The sequence below is a fragment of the Schistocerca cancellata genome, chromosome 9 (assembly GCF_023864275.1).
Source record: "Schistocerca cancellata isolate TAMUIC-IGC-003103 chromosome 9, iqSchCanc2.1, whole genome shotgun sequence".
Lineage (NCBI taxonomy): Eukaryota > Metazoa > Arthropoda > Insecta > Orthoptera > Acrididae > Schistocerca > Schistocerca cancellata.
This window is the reverse complement of record NC_064634.1, coordinates 252,799,258-252,821,406: the sequence shown is the minus strand read 5'-3', so window position 1 is coordinate 252,821,406 and position 22,149 is coordinate 252,799,258. Positions and strand designations below refer to the sequence as shown.

General features: G+C 37.4%; 1 protein-coding gene across 1 annotated transcript in view; it reads right to left on the bottom strand.

The window, feature by feature from the left end:
• LOC126101321 (DNA ligase 4) overlaps nt 1–22,149 on the bottom strand; it is a 242,735-nt gene that overhangs the window by 62,689 nt on the left and 157,897 nt on the right. The window contains exons 6-8 of the mRNA XM_049911995.1: nt 20,325–20,530; nt 10,485–10,642; nt 2,875–3,197 (exon numbers count right to left, since the gene is read on the bottom strand). Of these exons, the coding sequence (XP_049767952.1) occupies nt 2,875–3,197; nt 10,485–10,642; nt 20,325–20,530 (687 nt within the window). The remainder of the gene's footprint in view (nt 1–2,874; nt 3,198–10,484; nt 10,643–20,324; nt 20,531–22,149) is intronic.

The window sequence follows — 22,149 nt, the reverse complement described above, 5'->3', positions numbered from 1 at the left end:
TGCGAATAGTTCATCACAAGAATGATGGTTAGTAAGCCTCCTTACATGTTCAAACCTCTCTAATTTTATACTTCACTGTGTTTTCTCAAGATTTATGTACAAGGAAGCAACTTATTTGTCGACTCTTTTAAAAATCAATGGTCTCGGAATTTTAACAGTAAATCACACCATGATGCAGAATGACTCTCTTGGAGCACCTGCCACTGGTGTTTGCTGAGCATCTCTCTGACACTTCTTCACTATCTAAACAAACCTTTAATGAAACAAGCTGCTCTCGTTTGGATCTTCCCTATTTCCTCTATCAATCCTACCTAGTACAGATCTCAGGCTGACAAGAAATATTCAAGTGTTGGTTGAATGAGGGTTTTGTATGCTACCTCCTTTGTGGGTGGACTATACTTCCTGAGGATTCTTTCAATGAAGTTCAGTCTGATATGTGCCTTATCCTTTATATGATTGTTCCACTTTAAACTGCCCTGTATTCATACTCAAAGATATTTTGTGGATGTGACTGCTTCCAGTGTTTCTTCATCACTTGTGTAATAATACGCCCTTCTGTCTATTTATGTGCAAGACAGTACACCTGTTTATAGAGAGGGTCAACAGTCCATCCCTGCACCAAGCGTCAATCTTCTGCAGGTCTTTATGCATTCTGGTACAATTTTCTAGCATTGCAGCTTCTCCGAATATCATCCTGAAAGGTCCGAACAAGCACAAGGGGTCAGATTGCTTCTCATTGGAAACTCCAGTGTTAAGCTAGTGATGAAGCCCTTTAGGGAAATAGTGGGAAAGAAGGACAGTGTCCACTCTGACAAACTGCCTATTGGCTTCTGCCTCAGGTTCTTTGGCCGATGTTTGTCTGATGATTTTTCTAACATTTTGCCAGCATGAGTCACTAGCATTGTCAAGAGTTTCACCCTCCATTGCTGATGGTGGACTGGAGTCAAGCTCACGGCCGCAGAATATGTGTACATTGCACGGCAACGTCCAAGTGCTTCTCTGCAGTCATTTCTGGTGCGGTTCTCCTCTTGCTACTTGCAATGTTTGTTCACTGCAGCACAGGGAGCCAGGATCCATTTACTTTGAGGATTTATTCCTTCTTGCTGCAGTTATTCTTGTGTTTGTGTATTTCTATATATCTATATCAAAAACTGACACACATGGACTGATACCTGAACAGATTAGCAAATCACCATCTCAGCCAGAAAAGAGGGATGATTAATACACTTGTAATGCAAGCAAGATGATTATGTTAGCCACAGCACTTCAGATGTGAAATGCAACACCTGGAAGGTGTTCTGAGCAATGAGTACTCCACCATTTATATTAGAAGGATAACAGAGTTAAACACTCTGCAAAGTAACGCATCAGAAAAATAAATGTTGGGTATGGCCTTTCTGCCATATTTTCCCAAAGTGATGGACAGAATGAGCCATATATTGCACAAACATAGCGTAAAGACTATTCACAAACAGACGAAGAAGATCAAAGAGTGTCTCAGATCGGCAAAGGATACAAGGGACCCACTTGCAATGTCGGGAATATACCGCATCCCATGCACGTGCAGAAAAGTTTATGTTGGAATGACTAGATGATCACTCAACAGCAGTATCACAGAACACAAGCAACATTGCAAATTGTGGCAGGTGTAGAAATTGGCCATGGCAGAGCACCTACTGTGTGAGATTGACCACATAGTAAAATTCACCAACACGGGAGTTCTGGCTGTAGAGAAGAGCTATCACACCTGCTTGTTGAGAGATGCTTTAGAAATACACAAACACAAAAATAGCTTCAGCAAGAAGGAATAAAGCCTCCAAGTAAACGGATCCTGGCTCCCCCCCCTCCCCCCCACCCACTGCAGCAAACGACCATTGCAGGTAGTGAGAGGAGAACCACACCGGATATGACTGTGGGGAAGCGCTATATTGGCGTGCCACGTACATGCAGTCTGTGGCTGCAAGCTTGGTTCCAGTCCACGACCAGCAATGGAGGCTGAAACTTTGACAATGCCAGCCACTCGTGCTGGTAAAGCGTCAGAAAAATCATCAGATGAACGTCACCTGAAGAATATGAGACACATGCCAATAGGCAGTTTTTCAACAAGTGGCCATGAAAGCCTTAACAATTTTATAGTGTTCATTCTGTTTCCTTGCAGGGGGCAAGGAGGGGTTGTCCAACTCTGAGATGTTCAGATGTGGAGCAGGCTCTGCTGGAAGTGACTGAGCACACCGCATGTGCCCTGCTACAAATCACTGTCATTTGACAAAAATGGTGCCTGCCACTTGGGTTCACAGGTCATCCTCTATTTCCACAGGTGCTGACTGCATCAGTGAAGACACCCATTCTCACTCAAGGGGTGGAAGCAGGGCTAACATTTTGCAGCATCATCTTGTGGTCCTCCGGTTTGGTGTGAGGTGGAGGGCTTTAACCAGAGGCAAAGACAATTCTATCACAATACTGGATGTAGATTTCCCACCTTCCACTATTAGATGAGGAATTGCAGGAACTCACAAGGAATCTCCCAGACATTCCATCTCAGGAGAGCTGAGTTCAACAAATCTGTACCAACTCAACACAGATAGAGCTCCCCCTGGTACAAGCCATTTAGCACAATGCAGGAGGAACATTTAGCTTACCGATTTCCAAGGACAAGGTGAGCACTATCCCCTGAGTCCCCTGAGAAGAACAAAGAGAGAGACAAAACAAACAGTTCAACAATAGTTACTTCTTTCTTAGACACCTGTCCCCCCCACTCAATAAGTTGTAACTAAAGTAAGAGGTGGTCTGTGTTTAAATCATTATTTGATTTCAATTTTGTGTTTTATTAACATATTAAGAATATGTTGAAGATACAACTAAACGAATACATACCTCAGGCTTTATTTTGAACCATCCAGCTTTTATCGAGTTTGGCTTGTACACTGACTCTGGATCTTTAAGGATTATTCCCTCTAATTTATTGTCAATGGCTTCATTTAAATGTTCTATCACTTCATCCTTGGTCTTCACTATATTTCTTTCTGTTTGTAACACAACCCCTTCACAAGGAGTAATGAGACTGTTGAGATATTTGATACGGTCACACAATGGCTTATTAGTCAAAACTTCACCATTATAAAAAAGTATGTCGAACACACAATAGCATGGTTGTAAATAGCTACCACCCTTCAATGACTTGACGTCAATGTTGTCACCTATGGAGTAAGATACATATTAAATTAAATGTAGAATGGTGAGATATTTGCAAAGATTAGCAGTGGAGAAACAATTTCAACTAGTTACTTTTTGCTTTTTATATTATTAATTTAAACTCATTTTATGCAAGTCTCTTGTGTTCAATTGCTCATGATACAAAGTACAAAATGTACTAATCAAACACTTTCAGGTGAAACAGCTGGCGATTGGTTGGACAAGCCCTGCTTCCGCCTGCCAGGGCAGCCACATTATAGCTTATATATACATATAAAACATGTAATAGGTTAACGTACCACAAAAGTGATGTGAATGTTGATGGTGAAGGTCTAGAAGGACCAGATACAGCGTTTGTACTCATTTTTCTTGATAAAAACTGAAAAAAATATTTTCTTTAGTCTATAGTCACAATTATCTTGCCTAATGAAATAACAATTCTGACCATAGACTAAAGCAAATAATTTTTTATGTGTGTGTTGGTCACTGACAATATGTTGGAATATGTGCCACTAACAACCCTTACACACAACACCACACAGGAATCACTGTTTTCACGATAGCTACTTTATTGCTATGGCACATAAAACTTTTAAATAGTTAAGATTGGCAACAAGTGTAAAGATTCTACAACAGCCCAAAGTCAGCTGACTTTTACTGATCAGAAGAAAGGTCACATTAAAGTGTGTAACTAGTATCAGTGACACGTAGCAGTGACTTTCTTAACTTATGAAATAACTACATTCATTCTGTAGCATCTTGAGAAATAATGCAGTATTATTAAAAGTGCTACATAGTCAATGATCAACACCTTTGGTTATTGTGGATAATAACTTCAACAGACAGCAGTTGTTCATGTATTTATATTTGCACCCTAAGTCACTGAATATGGGTACTCCAACTGAAATCAATTTCACCAATGAAAATTTGAATAGAAATACAAGTGGTGGTTGTTTTTTTTTTCCCAACACCAGTTGTAGGGAAGTAAAATAACTGCATAAATGTAGAAAATAAAAAAAAAAAAATTCTTAAGTAAAGACAAAATTATTGTAAATAATTGACTAACTATATTAATTAATTTTTGAACAGGTTACTGTCAGCATACAATTTCATCTACATCTGCATTCATACTCCGCAATACACCATACGGTGCGTGGCGGAGGGTACCTCATACCACAACTAGCATCTTATCTCCCTGTTCCACTCCCAAACAGAACGAGGGAAAAATGACTGCCTATATGCCTCTGTACGAGCCCTAATCTGTCTTGTATTATCTTTGTGGTCTTTCCGCAAAATGTAAGTTGGCGGCAGTAAAATTGTACTGCAGTCAGCCTCAAATGCTGGTTCTCTAAATTTCCTGAGTAGCAATTCACGAAAAGAACGCTTCCTTTCCTCTAGAGACTCCCACCCAAGTTCCTGAAGCATTTCCCTAACACTTGCATGATATCAAACCTACCAGTAACAAATCTAGCAGCCCACCTCTGAACTGCTTCTATGTCCTCCCTCAGTCTGACCTGATAGGGATCCCAAACACTCGAGCAGTACTCAAGAATATGTCGTATTAGTGTTTTGTAAGCGGTCTCCTTTACAGATGAACCACATCTTCCCAAAATTCTACCACTGAACCAAAGACGACTATCCGCCTTCCCCACAACTGACATTACATGCTTGTCCCACTTCATATCGCTCTGCAATGTTATGCCCAAACATTTAATCGACGTGACTGTGTCAAGCGCTACACTACTAATGGAGTATTCAAACAGTACAGGATTCTTTTTCTTATTCATCTGCATTAATTTACATTTATCTATATTTAGAGTTAGCTTCCATTCTTTACACCAATCACAAATCTTGTCCAAGTCACCTTGTATCCTCCTACAGTCACTCAACGACGACACCTTCCCGTACACCACAGCATAATCAGCAAAATTCTTAATGGTGACTAGTCTTGAATGATAATATTCATTCTCAAACCATTGTCTGTATTTCAAGTGTTTGTTAGGACATAATTCTACTAATACACTTGCAAGACAGCTGGATAAAACACATACACATAACAAATGTGTTACCATAATACAGAGGTGGCAGAAATGGTACGGTCAAGAGAATAGCTTATACTCTTGAAAGTACCACTTCTGAATTAGTGACATACCACATTTGTCATGTGGACCTGTTTTATGCACATATTTTGCATGTGTATTTGTGGAATTATGCTCTAACAAAACTTGTGTCCCATCCTCTGCTACCAATAATTTTTAAAACTACTTGTATGTCATCTAAGTATCATTTTACAGCAGTGCTATTTTTGTTGGTTCTCATGTTCCATGTAAAAAAAAAAACAAGGCCGACACACTTCAGATGGTTTATTTTAATGAACTTTATGATTTCAAGGTCTTTATATAATATGTAAAGTTCAAAATAATATTGTCTATGCTACGCTCCGCATTCATTAGATTTTGAGTTAACACATTTAATTCAAAACATCCTATTAGCTCTTAACACTGCTGTGTCAATGTCCAGGTTTCTAAGCCATATGTTAATACTAGATGTGTTAAAGTCTTATACAACTGATACTTTGTGCTTGGACAAATTTCTGGACTTAAGCATTTATTAGCTAGGTTGATGCACTGCTTTATTTCCATACTAATATCATTCTGTGACACTATCAGTGGTCCTAGATAGGCAAATTCACTAACAGATTCTATTTGCGCCTGGTCAATTTCTAACACTGTATTTAGTTCTGATCATATTAGTCACATGTATTTGGTTTTATTGATTTTACTTCCAGTCCCACTTTTATTGCTGCTGCCACCAGTGCCTTATACACTTCTTTAGTAGCTAGTTCTGTTCTTGCAATAATATCCAAATCATCTGCATAGGATAGAAGCTACACTATTCTATTGTATATTGTGCCTGATATGTTGATTTGAGCTGACCTTCTCATCCATTTTCCGATGTTAACAATGTCATGCAGCAACTTACATGTTTTGTAGCAGGCATAATGACATCCTTCATGTCTTGCCTCCATACTCACAATCATACATGACTGTTGAGCCATTTTCAGATACCATGCATTCTCCGAAATGCAGCTTTACTAAATGTTACTACCAAAAACCAAGAATTAGCAGCACACTAAGTGCATTATGACTGCCCAAACAATGAGAAGGCAACAGACAATGATTCAGACAAGTAACACACTAAAAATGACCAACACTATTTGAACATATTTGCTATGTACACACAATTGCAAACCAAAACATTAGGTATCTCTCTGAATTCAATAAATTTTCAGTTGATAGTATGCAAAATAAAGTACAATCACTACAATATAGAGACTCTGTGGAATAGAATACCCATCTAGGTAGCTAATGAACAATGTAACAGAACAAACATATTGACTGTTCTCAACACTCGACTTGAATATCATGCTTATTAGATGTGACAAAGAAAGCAGTTGTACAGAAGAGCGGTAATGATACTGTCAGAATTACTATCCTCATTATGTTACCCTAGCTGTGCACCAGGTGTTTGAGAACAATTATACAAGTCCAATACATAATTTTTTACATGGTGTAAAATTATTCTAAAAATTAGACTGTAAAAAGTACAATTTATGTACGTGATGAATGTGTAGAATGAACAAGTGGGAACATGACAAACTGCTATTAGTATTTCTATGTCTATAGAATGTTTGTAAAGGTAATGTTGGCATGATAGCATTATCATCTCTGGTATTTGACAAAAGAAGAAAGTTGTAACTCCATTGTTATTGTAATTCAATTTTCACTGTGTGCAAGATAAAAAAAATAAATAGAAAGATCCATGTTAAACTGAGTCCTTAAATAAATTGGTGACCCCGACATGATTGGTGGCATGACATTTGCAACGTAATTTGCAGCAAAATTTTCAATGTGATTTTTTAAAACTTGAATTTGTCATATAACGTGTTTAATGGATGTGAGGGGAATAACCCTGAAAGCAAACTGGAAGTTGATGGGGTAAGCATTAAGCGATTGTCATTTTTGACTGAGAAACCAGATATCTGGTTTAGTCAAAGTGCAATGATCGCTGGTATAGCTAAAGACCTGTAGCCAAAATTTGTTGAAAATATATGTGATCTACTTACAAGTGATGAGAACAATAAATATTCTCTTGTAAAAGAACGACTTTTCACCATATTTAAAGAAAGTGAAGAGCATCACATTTAAAAACTTTTGAGTGGTTTAAAACTTGGCAACACAAATCCTAGCCAACTGTTAAGAAAAATGCACAGCTGTGCAGTTACTAATGTGTCAGACAAGATCTTAAAATCACAATGGCTTGACAAACTTCCTAGTAGTATTCGAAGTATTTTAGTTATATCTGATGAAACAGTGGATAAGACAGTTCAAATGGCACATCATAATTGAAATGCACTCTTGTCGAGGAAGTTCAAACTGCGTGTCAATTCAGTTCATTTCATCAAATCATCATCCCTGTCAGTCCATGCTCTTCTCTTAAAAATTTAATAATTGGAAAATGAGATTAAGATGTTTTGAAAAGCATGTAGGCAAAGATCATGCAGTAGATCTAGAAGCAGAGCAAAATTTGATAAAAATGGTAAATATTACTATTGTCATTTGAAATTTGGCACATGATGTAAGCCTGAAAAATGTGTTCATTCTTGCCAATGGCAAAATAAGGAAAAGTAGAAAGGGTAGACACAACAGGGCTGAGTGTTTTACCCCAGTACTCACATCAAGCCACCAATGTCACCTATTTGTTAAAGATCAAAATTGTGGAAGATATTTTCTGGTAGACAGTGGTACAGATTTGTCTGTTATACAAGTTGCAAGAAGCAAGAAAGGTAAATCCTGTGATTTCAGTATTCACGCTGTCAATGGGTCAAAGGTAAAAACTTCTGGTTCAAAGGTTTTAACTGTGAGCTCCGGATAGAACCACCATTTCTCTTGCAGCATAGGTTGGCCATTACAAAGGCAAAACCATTATTCTTATTAAATCATTTATTAAATGTAAATGTAAATGCAGGAGAACTCTGTTTTTCTCATTCAATATTCTAAAGTCAGTAAAATTAAATTAAAGGTTCAATCATTAATAAAATTGGTACATAATGTAACCACTTGCCATCGGGCCCCCTGAGAACTAATGTTTATTACAACATTCTGTGTAATATAAACAGATATTTATTAATGATAGTAGCCACTGACACAAACTTAACTATAGAAGGTGGTGAGTCACATGTTGTATTTAAAAAATTGTTATGTACACACCATGGAACGTAACAGTCTCATGCTAGACAAAATCAGAACCCAATGCTAATGATGACCATTTCTCTTTAAATCAAGTACCACAACAGAAATAGGAAATTACAATTTTACGTAATATTTTCACCAAGCAAATAAAATATATATATATATATATATATATTTTTTAAATATTCGACCACAGTGTTGAAGCCTAAAGTGTAGCGTTACATCACAATGTCTAATGGTCCACCAGCATACAGCAAGGCTTGTAGATTGGATGTACATAAATTGCAAACTGCTAAAAAAGAATTTCACTGCCTGTTAAAGAATGGTATTATACATCCATCACAAGCACAGTAGGCTGGTCCATTACACCTTGTTATGAGGCTAAATGGCCAGTGGCGAGTTTGTGGAGATTGTAGCATCTGAGTGACATGACTCTCCCAGGCTGGTGTCCAGTTCTAAAAGTTGGTCATGTAAATTTGATGAATAAAAAGATATTCTCAGAAATTAACCTATTCAAATCCTATTAACAAATTCCATCCACCAAAGAAGATAAACCAGAATCATCTATTATTGCACCAATTAGTCTTTATGAATTTAATTGTATATCCTTCAGACTTTGCAATGCACCTATCACGTTTCAGAGGTTTATAAATGAAATTGTAAGAAAACTATATTTATGTGAATCTCTGAAGCAACAAGTTGAGCATGTAAATTTACTCTTTAAGTAGTTAAATATGTATCTTGTTGTAATAAATGTTGGAAAATCAGTATTTGGTGTACAATGGCTAACATTCTTAGAACACTTAATTACACCCACAGGAATGAAGCCAAAACCAGAAAGGGTTGTAGCAATAAGAAACTACGAATGACCCAAACCAGTTTGTGAACTTAGAGCATTCTTAGGGATCATCAATTTTTATTGATGGCATTTGGAACATGCTGCTGAAAACCATGTTTTGTTGAATTATTTCCTAAAAGAAACAACCAAAAATGACCAACGACATGTTTGACTAGGCAGAAGAAGCAACTGTTGTTCCAAAATGCAAAGAGGATCTTGAAAACACCGCATGTTTCACATTTCCTGGTTTATACGATCAACTTGCATTATTTGTGGATGCATCAGATTCTGTGGCTGGTGCCACAGTGTGACAGTGGCAAGATAAAGCTCCCCCCCCACCCCCCCCCCCCACTATGGCCCAGAAGAAGTATTCCATGTATGACAAGGAGCTCCTTAGTGTGTGAGAACCAGAAGAACCTAAAGCACACTGTCATAAATTTTCAAATTGTAGCAGGCAACCATGCTACTGACATCTGTTGACCTTATGGTGAACCAGCTTTATCTATATGTGTATCCTCACACAGACATTCATGAAAAGATGTCTCACCACTTCCTCAGATATTCATTTGCACATGGGCCCAAAGCAAAAAGCACAATTTTGTTGCTTTGCAATGCTCAGTTGTTATCTCGGGCTGACAACATTATTTAGTGTCTACAGCATCTACATAGTAGTAATACTTCATAATCAAACTTGTATCGGCAGTTTATCTGAACTTCAAAACCTCAAGCCGCAGGAGGTCTTAATGAAAAAGATGATAATGAGGACCATGAAGTGTTGTGACAGATCATAATTTTGTGTGTGGTGCATTTAGTACCTGTTCTTTATGTTCTGAGTCTAATTTCAAATTAATTACAAACTTTATAACAATCAAAAGACATTATTGTCACTAGCCTATATGTGGAAATTTTGTTTCAGGATAAAAACTTTCTTGGCTGCAAAGTTATTTAATATTAATAATGTGATTCATCTTTTGGTGCATCAGTAGATTTTCTGTATAGCAGGAAACCAATCCATCAGAAACAAGTAAAGGAACGGACATGGTCCTAGCTTGTATGACTATGCAAGTAAAATAAACTAAGAGAAATAGAAACTTTTGTAAACATAGCTGGATATGTAAGCCATCCATCATAAAGCCTATTTCCTTTTTATATGGCTCATGATCAGGTGATTAGAATTTTGAACTAAAAACAATGCCACATACCTTTGGATCGAAATGCGACAATGTTCTTGTCCCAGACCATCATCTCTCCATCAATAATGAAACTTTGAACACCAGGTTGCAACTGTTTTGACAACAGTGGCGTGAGAACTCCTGTCATTGCATTGCTGCCATAAATGGCTGTATAGTCAAAGCCATTTCTGGAAAATTTCCATGAAAGAGGAACTCAGTAAAAAATGTTATGTTACGTTAACATAGCAAATCACATCAGTAATGTCCAAGGGTTTTGTGAACTGATAAAGGAATTAAAATACTGTGCTCTGAGATAAAGAAAATAAAGAACAAAATATACCTGTTTTTAATAAAGAGACATCATGTACCATTACACCACATTTGTTAAGTTTTACTTGGATAATTGTATGTTAGATATAGGAAGGATTTTACCCACATCCTCCAAAAGCCACTAAATGATGAGTGGTTGATGAAACACAGAATACCGGAAACATTGTGTGTTTTCCATTCTATCCATGAGCAGTGTGTAGGAAGAATGTCTGTAAATATCTCCATCTACAGCTACATCTATATTCTGCAAACCACTGAGAGGTGCATGGCAGAGAGAATGTCCCATTGTACCAGTCATTAGGGTGTCGTCGCATCCCACTCACACATGGAGTGCAGGAAGAATGATTGTTTGAATGCCTCTGGGCATGCAGTAATTATTCTAATCTTATCCTATCATTTAAAACTTGTTTCTTGAAACTTTATTAATAGACTTTCTCGGGATACCACAAGTTGAAAATACAACTGCAGTTGTAAGATTCTTTTATTTAGGACATGACCGGTTTTGGGCACTTATATGCCCATCTTCAGGTGTCGTACCGAAAATAGCAAGAGACAGGGGATAATTTTTACATGCAGCAATACACATGAAAATCCATCTGGGTGACTTTTCGGTGAACTGTACCCCTTTCCCTAAACCTCTCCAGTCCTTTTCCTTCACCCCTCTTCATTCCCCTTCAACTCTTCTGCCAGGCAAAGAAGCCACTGGCTCTGAAAGTTTGTAAAAGTTAAACCTTTTTGTGCATGTGTTCCCCTGCTGCCGCTTGGCGAGTAAATTTATTTTACCTACTATAAATACAATTTTTTTTCTTTTATATCCTTATAAAATCCATATTTACATCATATTTATAGCACCATTGCTTTTATTTCACTGAAGATTATTTTATGATGTGTACTATGTGAACACATAAATGTATGAAGCATATTCTTTGTAATTTTAAAAATACACACACTGTATTGTTTATAATTTTAAATAACTATGCATAGGGGTCACTTCCATCTTTATACTTATAAACTGATTTGTCAAAAGTCTTATGAATAAGCTGCTTTTTCTAGATAACAGGACAAATAAAACATAATACAATAAAAAGAAATTTAGTTTACATAAAATATCAAAACTGAAACCTCCTGGCAAATTAAAATTGAGTGCCGGACCAAGACTTGAAATCTGGAACTTTGCCTTTCACTGGCAAGTATTCTACCAAATAAGCTACCCATCCTCACAGCTTCAATTCTGCCAGTACCTCATCTCCTACCTTCCAAACTTCACAGAAGCTGTCCTGTGAACCTTGAAAGACTAGTGCTTCTGGAAGAAAGGATATAATAAAAATAAAACCCAGTATGATACCTACTTAAAAATATACAACCAATAGTTAAAAAACTTCACCACTACATGTGTACAAATATTGCCTACAACTGCTGTCTTTCATATTCTTAATAAAAATATAATTGATCTGTATTTTAAGATTTTGTAAAAATGTTTCAATGCAAGTCTTTAAATAGGTACTGAGGACAGGGCACAGTGAGCCAACTGACATCACAAAAGAGTCTGTCAGTGGTGTCAAGTCTCTGTTCAGCCACCTTAGATGTCAGTCACCTACTGGTAACAGTCATTAATATGCACTTAATCTCACACTTTCGTAATCAGTGTTGGCTACAGTTGAGTTCAGCCATCTTCAGTTCGTATATCACTATTTACACAAGGTGGACGTGAGGAACGGATATTTAGCTGCCACTTGTGTAAATAAGTTAGACTCTGTGAAGTCTACATACATTATTGGCATTATTTCATGAAAGGAAATGTGCTTCATGAACTGCAAGCTGATCATCATATGCATTATTTAAAAAATAGTTGTACACTGGCTCCAGTTTAAATTTATGCAGTGTTGCCTGTCTTGTTATTTGATTTGATAACCTTTTAGAGTCATCCAATTACTCACCATTCGAACTCCAGAGAAAATATTGTACAAGGCACTCAAAAGATCATTAACATTAAACAACTTAAGTGTGCATCCAACATAAACAATTGAGGATATATAACAAAATAAATTACAGCAAACAACAAAGAAGTTTAGGATAAGCTGAGAGTAGTCAATTGGAGAATCTGTGTTGTTCCTAACTCTAACTGATAATGATCCAATAAATGTCCCATTCACTACCCAAGACCTTGTTGTTGTGTTGAAACTGCTAACCGTATTCAAGCCTTGATATTCCTCTACAATTTTTACCATTTACACTTCCCTCCATTACGAAACTGATGACCCACTGATGCCTCAGGGAACATCCTATCACTCAGTCCCTTCTTTTAGTCAAGGTGTGCCATAAATTTCCTTTATCCTCTAATTTGACTTTGTACCTCCTCATTAGTTACTCAATCTACTCACCTAACCTTCAGCATTCTTCTATAGCACTACATTCTTAAAACTTCTATTAACCACTTATTTCCTGATCTAATTCCCTCAGGCACTGCCTTTTTTAATTTGCCTACGTTCCATTGTCCTTATTTTATTTTTGTTGCTCTTCATCTTATAATCTTCTTTCAAGATACTATCCATTCCACTCAACTACTCTTCCAAGTCCTTTGCTGTCCCTGACAGGGTTACAATGTCACAAGCAAACATTAAAGCTTCTATTTCCTTTCCCTGAACCTTAATGTCTTTTCCAAATTTCTCCCTAATTTCTTTCACAGCATGCTTAATACACAGACTGAATGACACTGGGGTTAGGCTACAATACTGTCTCATTATCTTCTCGCCTACTGCTTCCCTTTCACATCTTTCAACTCATAAAAGTAGTATTGTTTTCGTACAAGTTGCAGATAATCTTTTTCTCCCACTATTTTTTTTTCTAGCTTCCTTAAGAATTTCAAAGAGAGTATTCTAGTCAACATGATCAAAACATATCTTTAATGTTATAAAGCTTCGAGCTGTGTTCTAAGTTGTACGGTCAGTATTGGCTCACATGTTTCTACATGTGGTGTTAGTGGGTCACATCTACTGAAATAATAATTTTGACTATGTAATGATGATTTGAAAATGGGTCTTGGCCTGGAACTAGTCATCAAGTGAATAAAATAAGTAAAATTTGCAACTTTGGACTGGTTTTTCATTGCACAAATTAACAGAAGATGCTGCCCCACAGCTATTCAACCACGCTGGAAGTTGATACTTACTTTAAAAACTGAAAACACTATATTCTCTTTCCTCTGTGAGGTACTAGATGGATTAAACAAAAAGGTGTGAGCGCTAGGCATGTTCTTTGATTTTACAAAGGAATTTGAACTAATCAAAGAATATTACTGCAGAAGTTAGACCATTATGGAATAAGAGTCAGAGTTCATAACTGGTTCATCTTATACTTTAAGGACAGACAGCAAAAGTAATTAGGAAGGCTATGATGTGGGTCTGATTGTGCCTTGAATAAAGTGGGAGGTGCCTCATGGGTCAGTGCTGGGACCGCTACTGTTTCTGTTTGCAGTTCAAGAAATACATTCATGACTTGCAGAAAATAAATTGAAGCAATTCAACTAAAAGTGTCATTTTGATACATGGAACAGGCATATGATTAGTGAGTCTACAGAATCCAAATTCCAGTGTGTTCTAATGGATGGTAAACTGTCATGGAAAGCTCATGTTCAGGATCATGTGCAAGAACTGAATGGTTCTGTGCTCTCCATTAGAACAGTATCTGCAATAAGTGATAGTCCAAACTGAAAATTAACCTACTTTGCTTATTTTCAGTCATTTATGATGTACTGTATTACATTCTGGGTTAGCTCTTCCTATTCATGAAGGGAATTTTTGGCTCAGAAATGGGCAGTTCTAGCAGTGTGCTGTGTAAGCTCGTGAATCTCATGTTGGCCTCTCAATATATATTTTCTTTAAAGTCATTTGTTGTAAACAATATGAGCTTATCCCTAAGAATTAGCAACTTTCACTCAATTAACACTAGACAGAAATCCAATCTGCATTTGGATTACACCTTCATGAGTCTTGCGCAGTATTCTGCTGCATCCATCTTACATACATTATAAATGCAAAAGTTGGTGAGTGTGTGTGTTAGTATGTCTGTTACTCCTTCATGCTGAAACTGTTGGATGGATTTGCATGAAATGTGGAATGGACACAGCTTATGCCATGAATTAACACATAGGCTACCTTACAACATACACCTAACTCTCCAAGGGCTTGGGGTGAAAAAGAAGAGTAGCACACAACATCCAGTGTTCGAGAATGAGAGCATTTAGTGACTAGCAACAAACTTTACACATAATATCAAACTTTTATGAAACTTTTTCTTGCTGACAACTCTCGCAAAATATTGAAAGGAATAAAGTTTATCTTTTACAACATAATCACTGTTCCTGCACTAAAACTGTCGCATGAGGCATGATGTTTTAATTTATTATGTCTTTACTACTAACTGTATACGTGACACATTTTGCAGACAGTATGCACATACACTATTGAAAGTGCCAGCAAAACTACATCACTGTACGGCATAGTTGAGGAGATATGATGTCATAAACAGAGATGTGTGTGAAAAACTGCAGCATCATGTATGACATTTATAATTAATACTTCTCTCTTTTCTGCTACTAACTTTATTCACAACACATTTCGCAGACAATATCTACATATGCCGCTGAAAGTACATACACAAATATAGTATCACACATGTTTCAAGAGACATGACATGATAACCATTGAGCTGTGGTGAAAATGAACCTGTAGGGCATTGTGGGATGGGCGTCCCCCATTCGGGGAAGTTTGGCCATGAAAAAATTCGCTAGATATCCAGGTGAAATAATTGTACAAATATGTGTGGAATATGTTAAATGCAAGTGAAACATATTTGACTTGTACATAATGTGTGTAAATGGGCAAAACCATGGATAAAAAGCTCATCCTAAACCCCCTGGAATAATTTCAACAAAATTTGGTACATATATTAGTCATGATCTGGGAAGAAACACTGTGGGAGTAAGAACCACCAGCCTCCTGTTTGGGGTGGAAGTAATAACAAAGAGAGAGAGGAAGTGGAGGAGGTGGGCAGATAAGGGGGAGGGGGGGGGGGAGGACGAATAAGATGGACAGAGACAGGGAAGAGGAGGATACGGAGATGGAGAGGAGATGGACAGAAAAAAGGAGGAGATGAAGAGGGAGAAGGGGGAGGAGGAGATTGACAGAGAGAGTGGGTTGGAGGAGGTGGACAGAGACAGGGGTTGGAGGAAATGGACAGTTGGGAGGGAGGGGGGAGGAAGACTGTAGATAGTGAGCAAGGCTTGAGTATAATATGCAGTTTCAAATAGATATATGTTGCAGTAGTTATTGCAGTAGCTGTTCAGAGATGAAGTTTGCCCTAGAAAAAGCATGGACAGCTGCATCAAACCAGTCTTTGGACTGATTTCCACAACTCCACTAAGTAACAAGAATCAGGTGCAATGGTCTGTTGGGAATTTTTCTGAAACAAGGTGTCTGTAGACCTGATAGATTCACAAAATGGTGTAATCAGACATTATAACAGGACCTCTGTGAAGAAGGCACAATGCCTACTCTTTGAAGGTAATTTACCAATAAAGTACTGAGGACAAATAGTCTCTGCAGCAGTGTACTTCCTCAACAGATCACTCAAAGAACATCTAGATCAGAAAAAACCCAAAGGAGCACATTCAGGAAACAAGCTATGTCTTCAATTAGATTAGAGATTTACTTTCATTCCAATTGATCCGTAGTGAGGAGGTCCTCCAGGATGTGGAACATGTCAGAAAAACAACAATACATGACAAATATTTACAACTAAACCAAATAAGCTAATGTACCATTCCACAGGTCCCAAGTGGAATGATCGTCATTTTTTAATGAACACTAAGAGTCATTTTACAAATACTAATGCACTGAATTTAAAATAAAAAAGTTTTTTGTTTATTTATTTATAAGGTAATAAACATGTAATACAACTACTGTAATACTTATTTACAATGAACACATTACTGCACTGAAATGGTGCAGAAGTTAGATTATACTTACACACTTACACACACACACACACACACACACACACACACACACACACACACACACAAATTTTCAGTGAACACATTACTGCACTGAAATTGTGCAGAAGTTATGTTGTACTTATATACAAATCAGCTGGTTTTACTAAGAAATTCATCAATGGAGTAGAAGGAGTTGGCCACCAATAAATCCTTTAGGCTTCTCTTAAACTGAATTTCATTGGTTGTTAAGCTTTTTATGGCTGCTGGCAAGTTATTGAAAATGTGTATTCCTGAATAATGCACACCTTTTTGTACAAGACTAAGTGACTTTAAATCCTTGTGAAGATTATTCTTATTTCTAGTACTGATTCCGTGAATTGAGCTGTTGGTTTGAAAAAGTGATATATTTTTAATGACAAATTTCATTAAGGAATAAATATATTGGGAAGCTGTAGTTAGTATCCCTAGTTCCCTAAACAGGCTTCTGCAGGATGTTCTTGAGTTCACACCACATATAATTCTTACTGCACGTTTTTGTGGCCGGAAAACTTTAGCTTGGCTTGATGAATTACCCCAAAAAATAATCCCATATGACATTATGGAATGAAAGTAAGCATAGTATGCCAGCTTTTTCATTTTTATATCCCCTATGTCTGACAAAATTCGCATTGCAAACAGAGATTTGTTAAGACGCTTGAGCAGTTCTGTGGTGTGCTCCTCCCAGTTGAATTTATTATCAAGCTGTAATCCCAAGAATTTAACACTGTCCACTTCTTCTATCTTCTTGTCATCGTATGTTAGACATATACTCTTGGGACACCCCTTACAAGTTTTGAACTGCATGTAGTGTGTTTTTTCAAAGTTTAGTGACAAAGAATTGGCTAGGAACCAGTGATTAATGTCCACAAATATTTTATTGGCTGATCTTTCTAAGACTACCCTTGATTTGCTATTTATTGCAATGTTTGTATCATCAGCAAACAAAACAAACTTGGCATCTGGTAATGTTACTGATAAAGGTCATTGATAAACACAAGAAAAAGTAAGGGCCTTTTCTGAATCCTATGACCACTGGTATTTTACCACTCATGACAGTGCCTCCCCCCTTTAACTTTCCTGCTATTTCCCCAGCCAATTTACCCTCCCCTTCCTGTTGAGGTGAAGGCCATGCCTAGTATAATCCCACCTACTGAGAGAATCAACATGAACCACACCAATGTGTGACCCCGCACCCGACATGAGCAGCCGTTCCAGCTTCAAATTAACTCTCTTGACAGAAGAGTTCAAATGAGGTCGGTCATGGTGCCCAAGAACAGATACAAACTCAACACTAGTATGCTTCGATGCTGATGCAATCTTCGCCAGGTCACACTCTATACTGTACCCAGGATCTCTGTCAATACTGTTACCTGCCCCACCCACTATAACCACGGTGTCTTCCTTAGTGAAATCTTTGCAAAGTGATCCTAAATCCTCTGTCACCTGCTCCAGACCAGCACTAGGTTTAAAAAAAATTTGTGACCTGGTATTCTGATCCTAGTTCATCCTGCAAAAGTTGGCCGACACCTCTTCCATGGGAACTACCTAACAACAACACTTTCTTTCTCTTTACTGATTTCCCTACATTCTTACTTTTCAATTTGCTGCTGAAAGTTTGTTGTGCCCTGTCTACACCTGCAACTGCTTGAGGCTCACCAGCTTTTGACTGAAGCAACAGGTCAAATCTATTTTCCACATTCACCATAAAGCTGTCAGACAAAGTTCTAGGCCTGTTCCTCCTGTTGCCTGTTGCCACTTCCCACCTCTCTTTACCCTTCTCCCTCCTTAACCTGTCAAGATCTCCCCTGGCCTTGTCTAACTCAGCCTGAAGGGCGGCAATTTTCCCTTCCTGTTCTAGTATCTTCCTATCTCTACTACAAATCCTACAAAACCACTGATGAGTCTCATTTACTTCCCCTATTCCCATGCCACTACAGTCACCCACATGGAAAAAACTACAGCACCCATCACACCAAAGACCCGACCTAACAATTCTACGGCAAGTCAAGCACTTTTCACTCATGATAAACGTAATAGTTTATTAAGAATAAGTCAGTTAAATTACAGATAAACACGAAAATATGGTTACACAAATTTGGCCTATACGCAACTGTGTGTAAACAAAAACAAAAGTGCAGTTTCTGAAACAACAAGTTAAACTTTACGCTACTTTCCGGAAATGCTAGTTAAATAATGAAGAGGTATGCTAAGTTAAATTGCTGGAGAGAGCAAGGAACAACTAAACGAAATTCTATAGATTTGCTGCAGCAGAACGTAAACAGAAAATATGACTTTACGGTCTTTTCGCGTTTTCTGCTATATTACGTAAAGAAAAATGAAACCTTCAATGGTACACTTAAACGGCACACTAATACACTTATTTACCACGTAATCAGTACTAATCTATATGTTTTATAATCTGAAATAACTTATCTTTACGAGAACACCAAAACTCGCGCTAGTCGCCTGGCTGCAGGGCTGCCAACTATCAATAATTAACAATATTTGATGATGATGTATGCAATCACATTCTGAAGATCAACAGGTGCAAATGTGACAAGAAAAACACTTGCAGAGAAGGTAAAGCATATCACTTAATTTGTACCTACTCATCACAAATTAATTAAAACAGGGGATAAAATTTTCAGTGATGAATCAGTTAATAGGAAAATGACTACCCAGGGACAGGAAAACATATTCCTGTTGTTTATTCCACTTGACAATATGTGTAAACAGAGTTACCCTGTTTTTGTTTGACACTAAAATTTATAAGCAATGGGATCGACGATGCATTTTGACATAACTCAGAGTTTTCTTTTTCATTAATGTCTGCTATTTGTTATTAGCATACATATGATCATATGTACATGATGCTTGGTAATGACCATGTAGTCAGAACTACTAAGTAGTAATGAATAAAACATTTTATTCTAGTAACAGACAGCCTCAACAGACCCATGACATTTTTAATCACTGTTTTTTAACGTAGCTTTGTTCAAAAATTTAAAATTCCGTACCCAAATAGTAAATGTTGTAAGTTTATTTACTAATTATAAATGAGATTTTTTAAATGTGATACACTGTAATGCAACATGAAAGGTGTTTTCAAACCAATCCGTTTTCCCACTGCAATGAAATGTTGTGCATGAGCACTTGATGAGTTTATGTACAAGGGTCACAGTTATTTCATTTGAGGGTACTGATGAAGAAGGGTACACCATATTTAGATGGTATCTACTGAACAGTAATGCAGTTAGCATAGGTTGATAATATCTAGCTCCTTCTCTAACAAAACTGGTTGCACGTAGCGATAACCACAATGTTAGAGCATCTACAATAATTTTCATTTCACTCAGATTTCATGAACAGAAAATTGTAATGGAACACAGAAATAAGTGGACCCTAATTTTTTATTTTTAGGATTTTTCTCTTTAATCAGTACACAAAAAGGGCTTGAAAACACAAAAAGGGCTTGAAAGCATAGGAAATTGCATCTTTTAATTTACCTTGAAAAATACTTGAATGTGCCAGTCATAAAATGAATCTGAAACCTTTCTCCATCATGTTTTGTCTCTATATAATAAAAGGCACTGTTCTTCATGCAGTTTTCCACCTTCTGAATATCACACTGTTCAGATAACATTGGTCGAACAAGAGAGAAGATAGTTATTTCCACTTCATGCCTGTCTGGGTTATGAAGGAGGGTACAGACCTGCAAATTATTTTCTAATCATAAGTTCTAAAATATAGCTTCATCCATTCTGATGTACATCTTCTATGGTTAACAATATCTTTCAAACATACTCCACACAATGAATTGCCTGGTAGCAATAAATGTGTAAAAAGACACTTTATCATCAGAGTGAATTTTAGAAGTTTCTTTAACTGATTTAAAAAATTGATATGACGCAAAACCATTTTTTTCTTGGACTGATAAATTAAACAAAAAATCAGGTCAAATATAATTTAGGTGAAAGAGAACTTCCAATATAGAACAATTCTACTAACTCATTCATTCATCACAGTCTACAGGTGCCAAAAAAAGGAGGGAGGGGGAGGGAGGGAGGGAGGGAGGGAGAGATAGATAGATAGATAGAGAGAGAGAGAGAGAGAGAGAGAGAGAGAGAGATGAGGAGAAGGAGGAGGAGGAGGAGGGAAGCTCCTTACGGAAGAAGACCAGAACCCTATACCAAATTTTATTTGTATATTACAGTAACAAATAACAATAATTAATATTAGTTTACCAATTTTGTTAATAAAGGATAGTAGCAACACCATACATCAACAACATAATTCCATAAAAACCACAGTTTCTCAATTATACTTTTCTTTACAATGCTTATAAAAATATAGTAATACTTACTATACGTGATGTTTACATCGATAAGCCAAAACATTATGACCCTCTACGTAACAGCTTGTTTGTCCGCCTATGGAATGAAATACATCATTGATTCTGCATATCAGGGATTCAACAGTTTGTTGGTAGATTTGTGGAGGGATGTGACATTAGATGTCTACTCATGGATCATGTAATTTGTGTAAATAACGGGTTGCTGATTTGTGTATGCGGTGATGGTGTCTGATAGGAACATAGATGGGTTCCATAGGATTTACATCAAGCGAATTACACTGCCAAGACATCAAAATGAGTTCACTATAATGCTCCTCAACCACTGTAGTATGGTTCTGCATCTGAGACATGGACAATTATACTACTGATAGATGAAATTGCCATTGGAAAAGACACCATGCATGGAGCGATGCAAGTTGTTTGCAGCTGTCAGCATGTCTCTGATTACCACCACAGGTCCAATGCAAGCAAAAGAGAATGTCTCTCATAACATAACACTGCTCCCACCAGCCTGTGTCCAAGGCGCACTGCATGTTTCAAGCCGCCGTTCACCTCGATGACAGTGTTTGTAGAGACAACCATCGACATAGTGTAGCAAAAATGTGATTCACCTGAAGAGCCAACACATTTCCATTGATCGATGGTTGAACCCAAATAGTACTGTGCCCACTACAATTGTCACTGATGACATTGTTGGGTCAACATGTGAACACACAGGGGTGTGGTCTGCTGTGGAGCTCCATTCAATACGGTTTGATGAATGGCGAGCCCCGAAACGCTTCAGCATGCACCAGCATTGTGATCTTTTGGAAGAGATGGCACAGATCACCATCTATCCAACTTTACAGAGCAGAACCCCACGTTCTGTGAAGAGTCATGGACGTCCAACCATTTAGCATCCAGTGGTAGTTTCACTATCCTACTTCTTTCTGTAGATCTGCATGACAGCAGCACATGAACATTCGACCAGCTTTGCT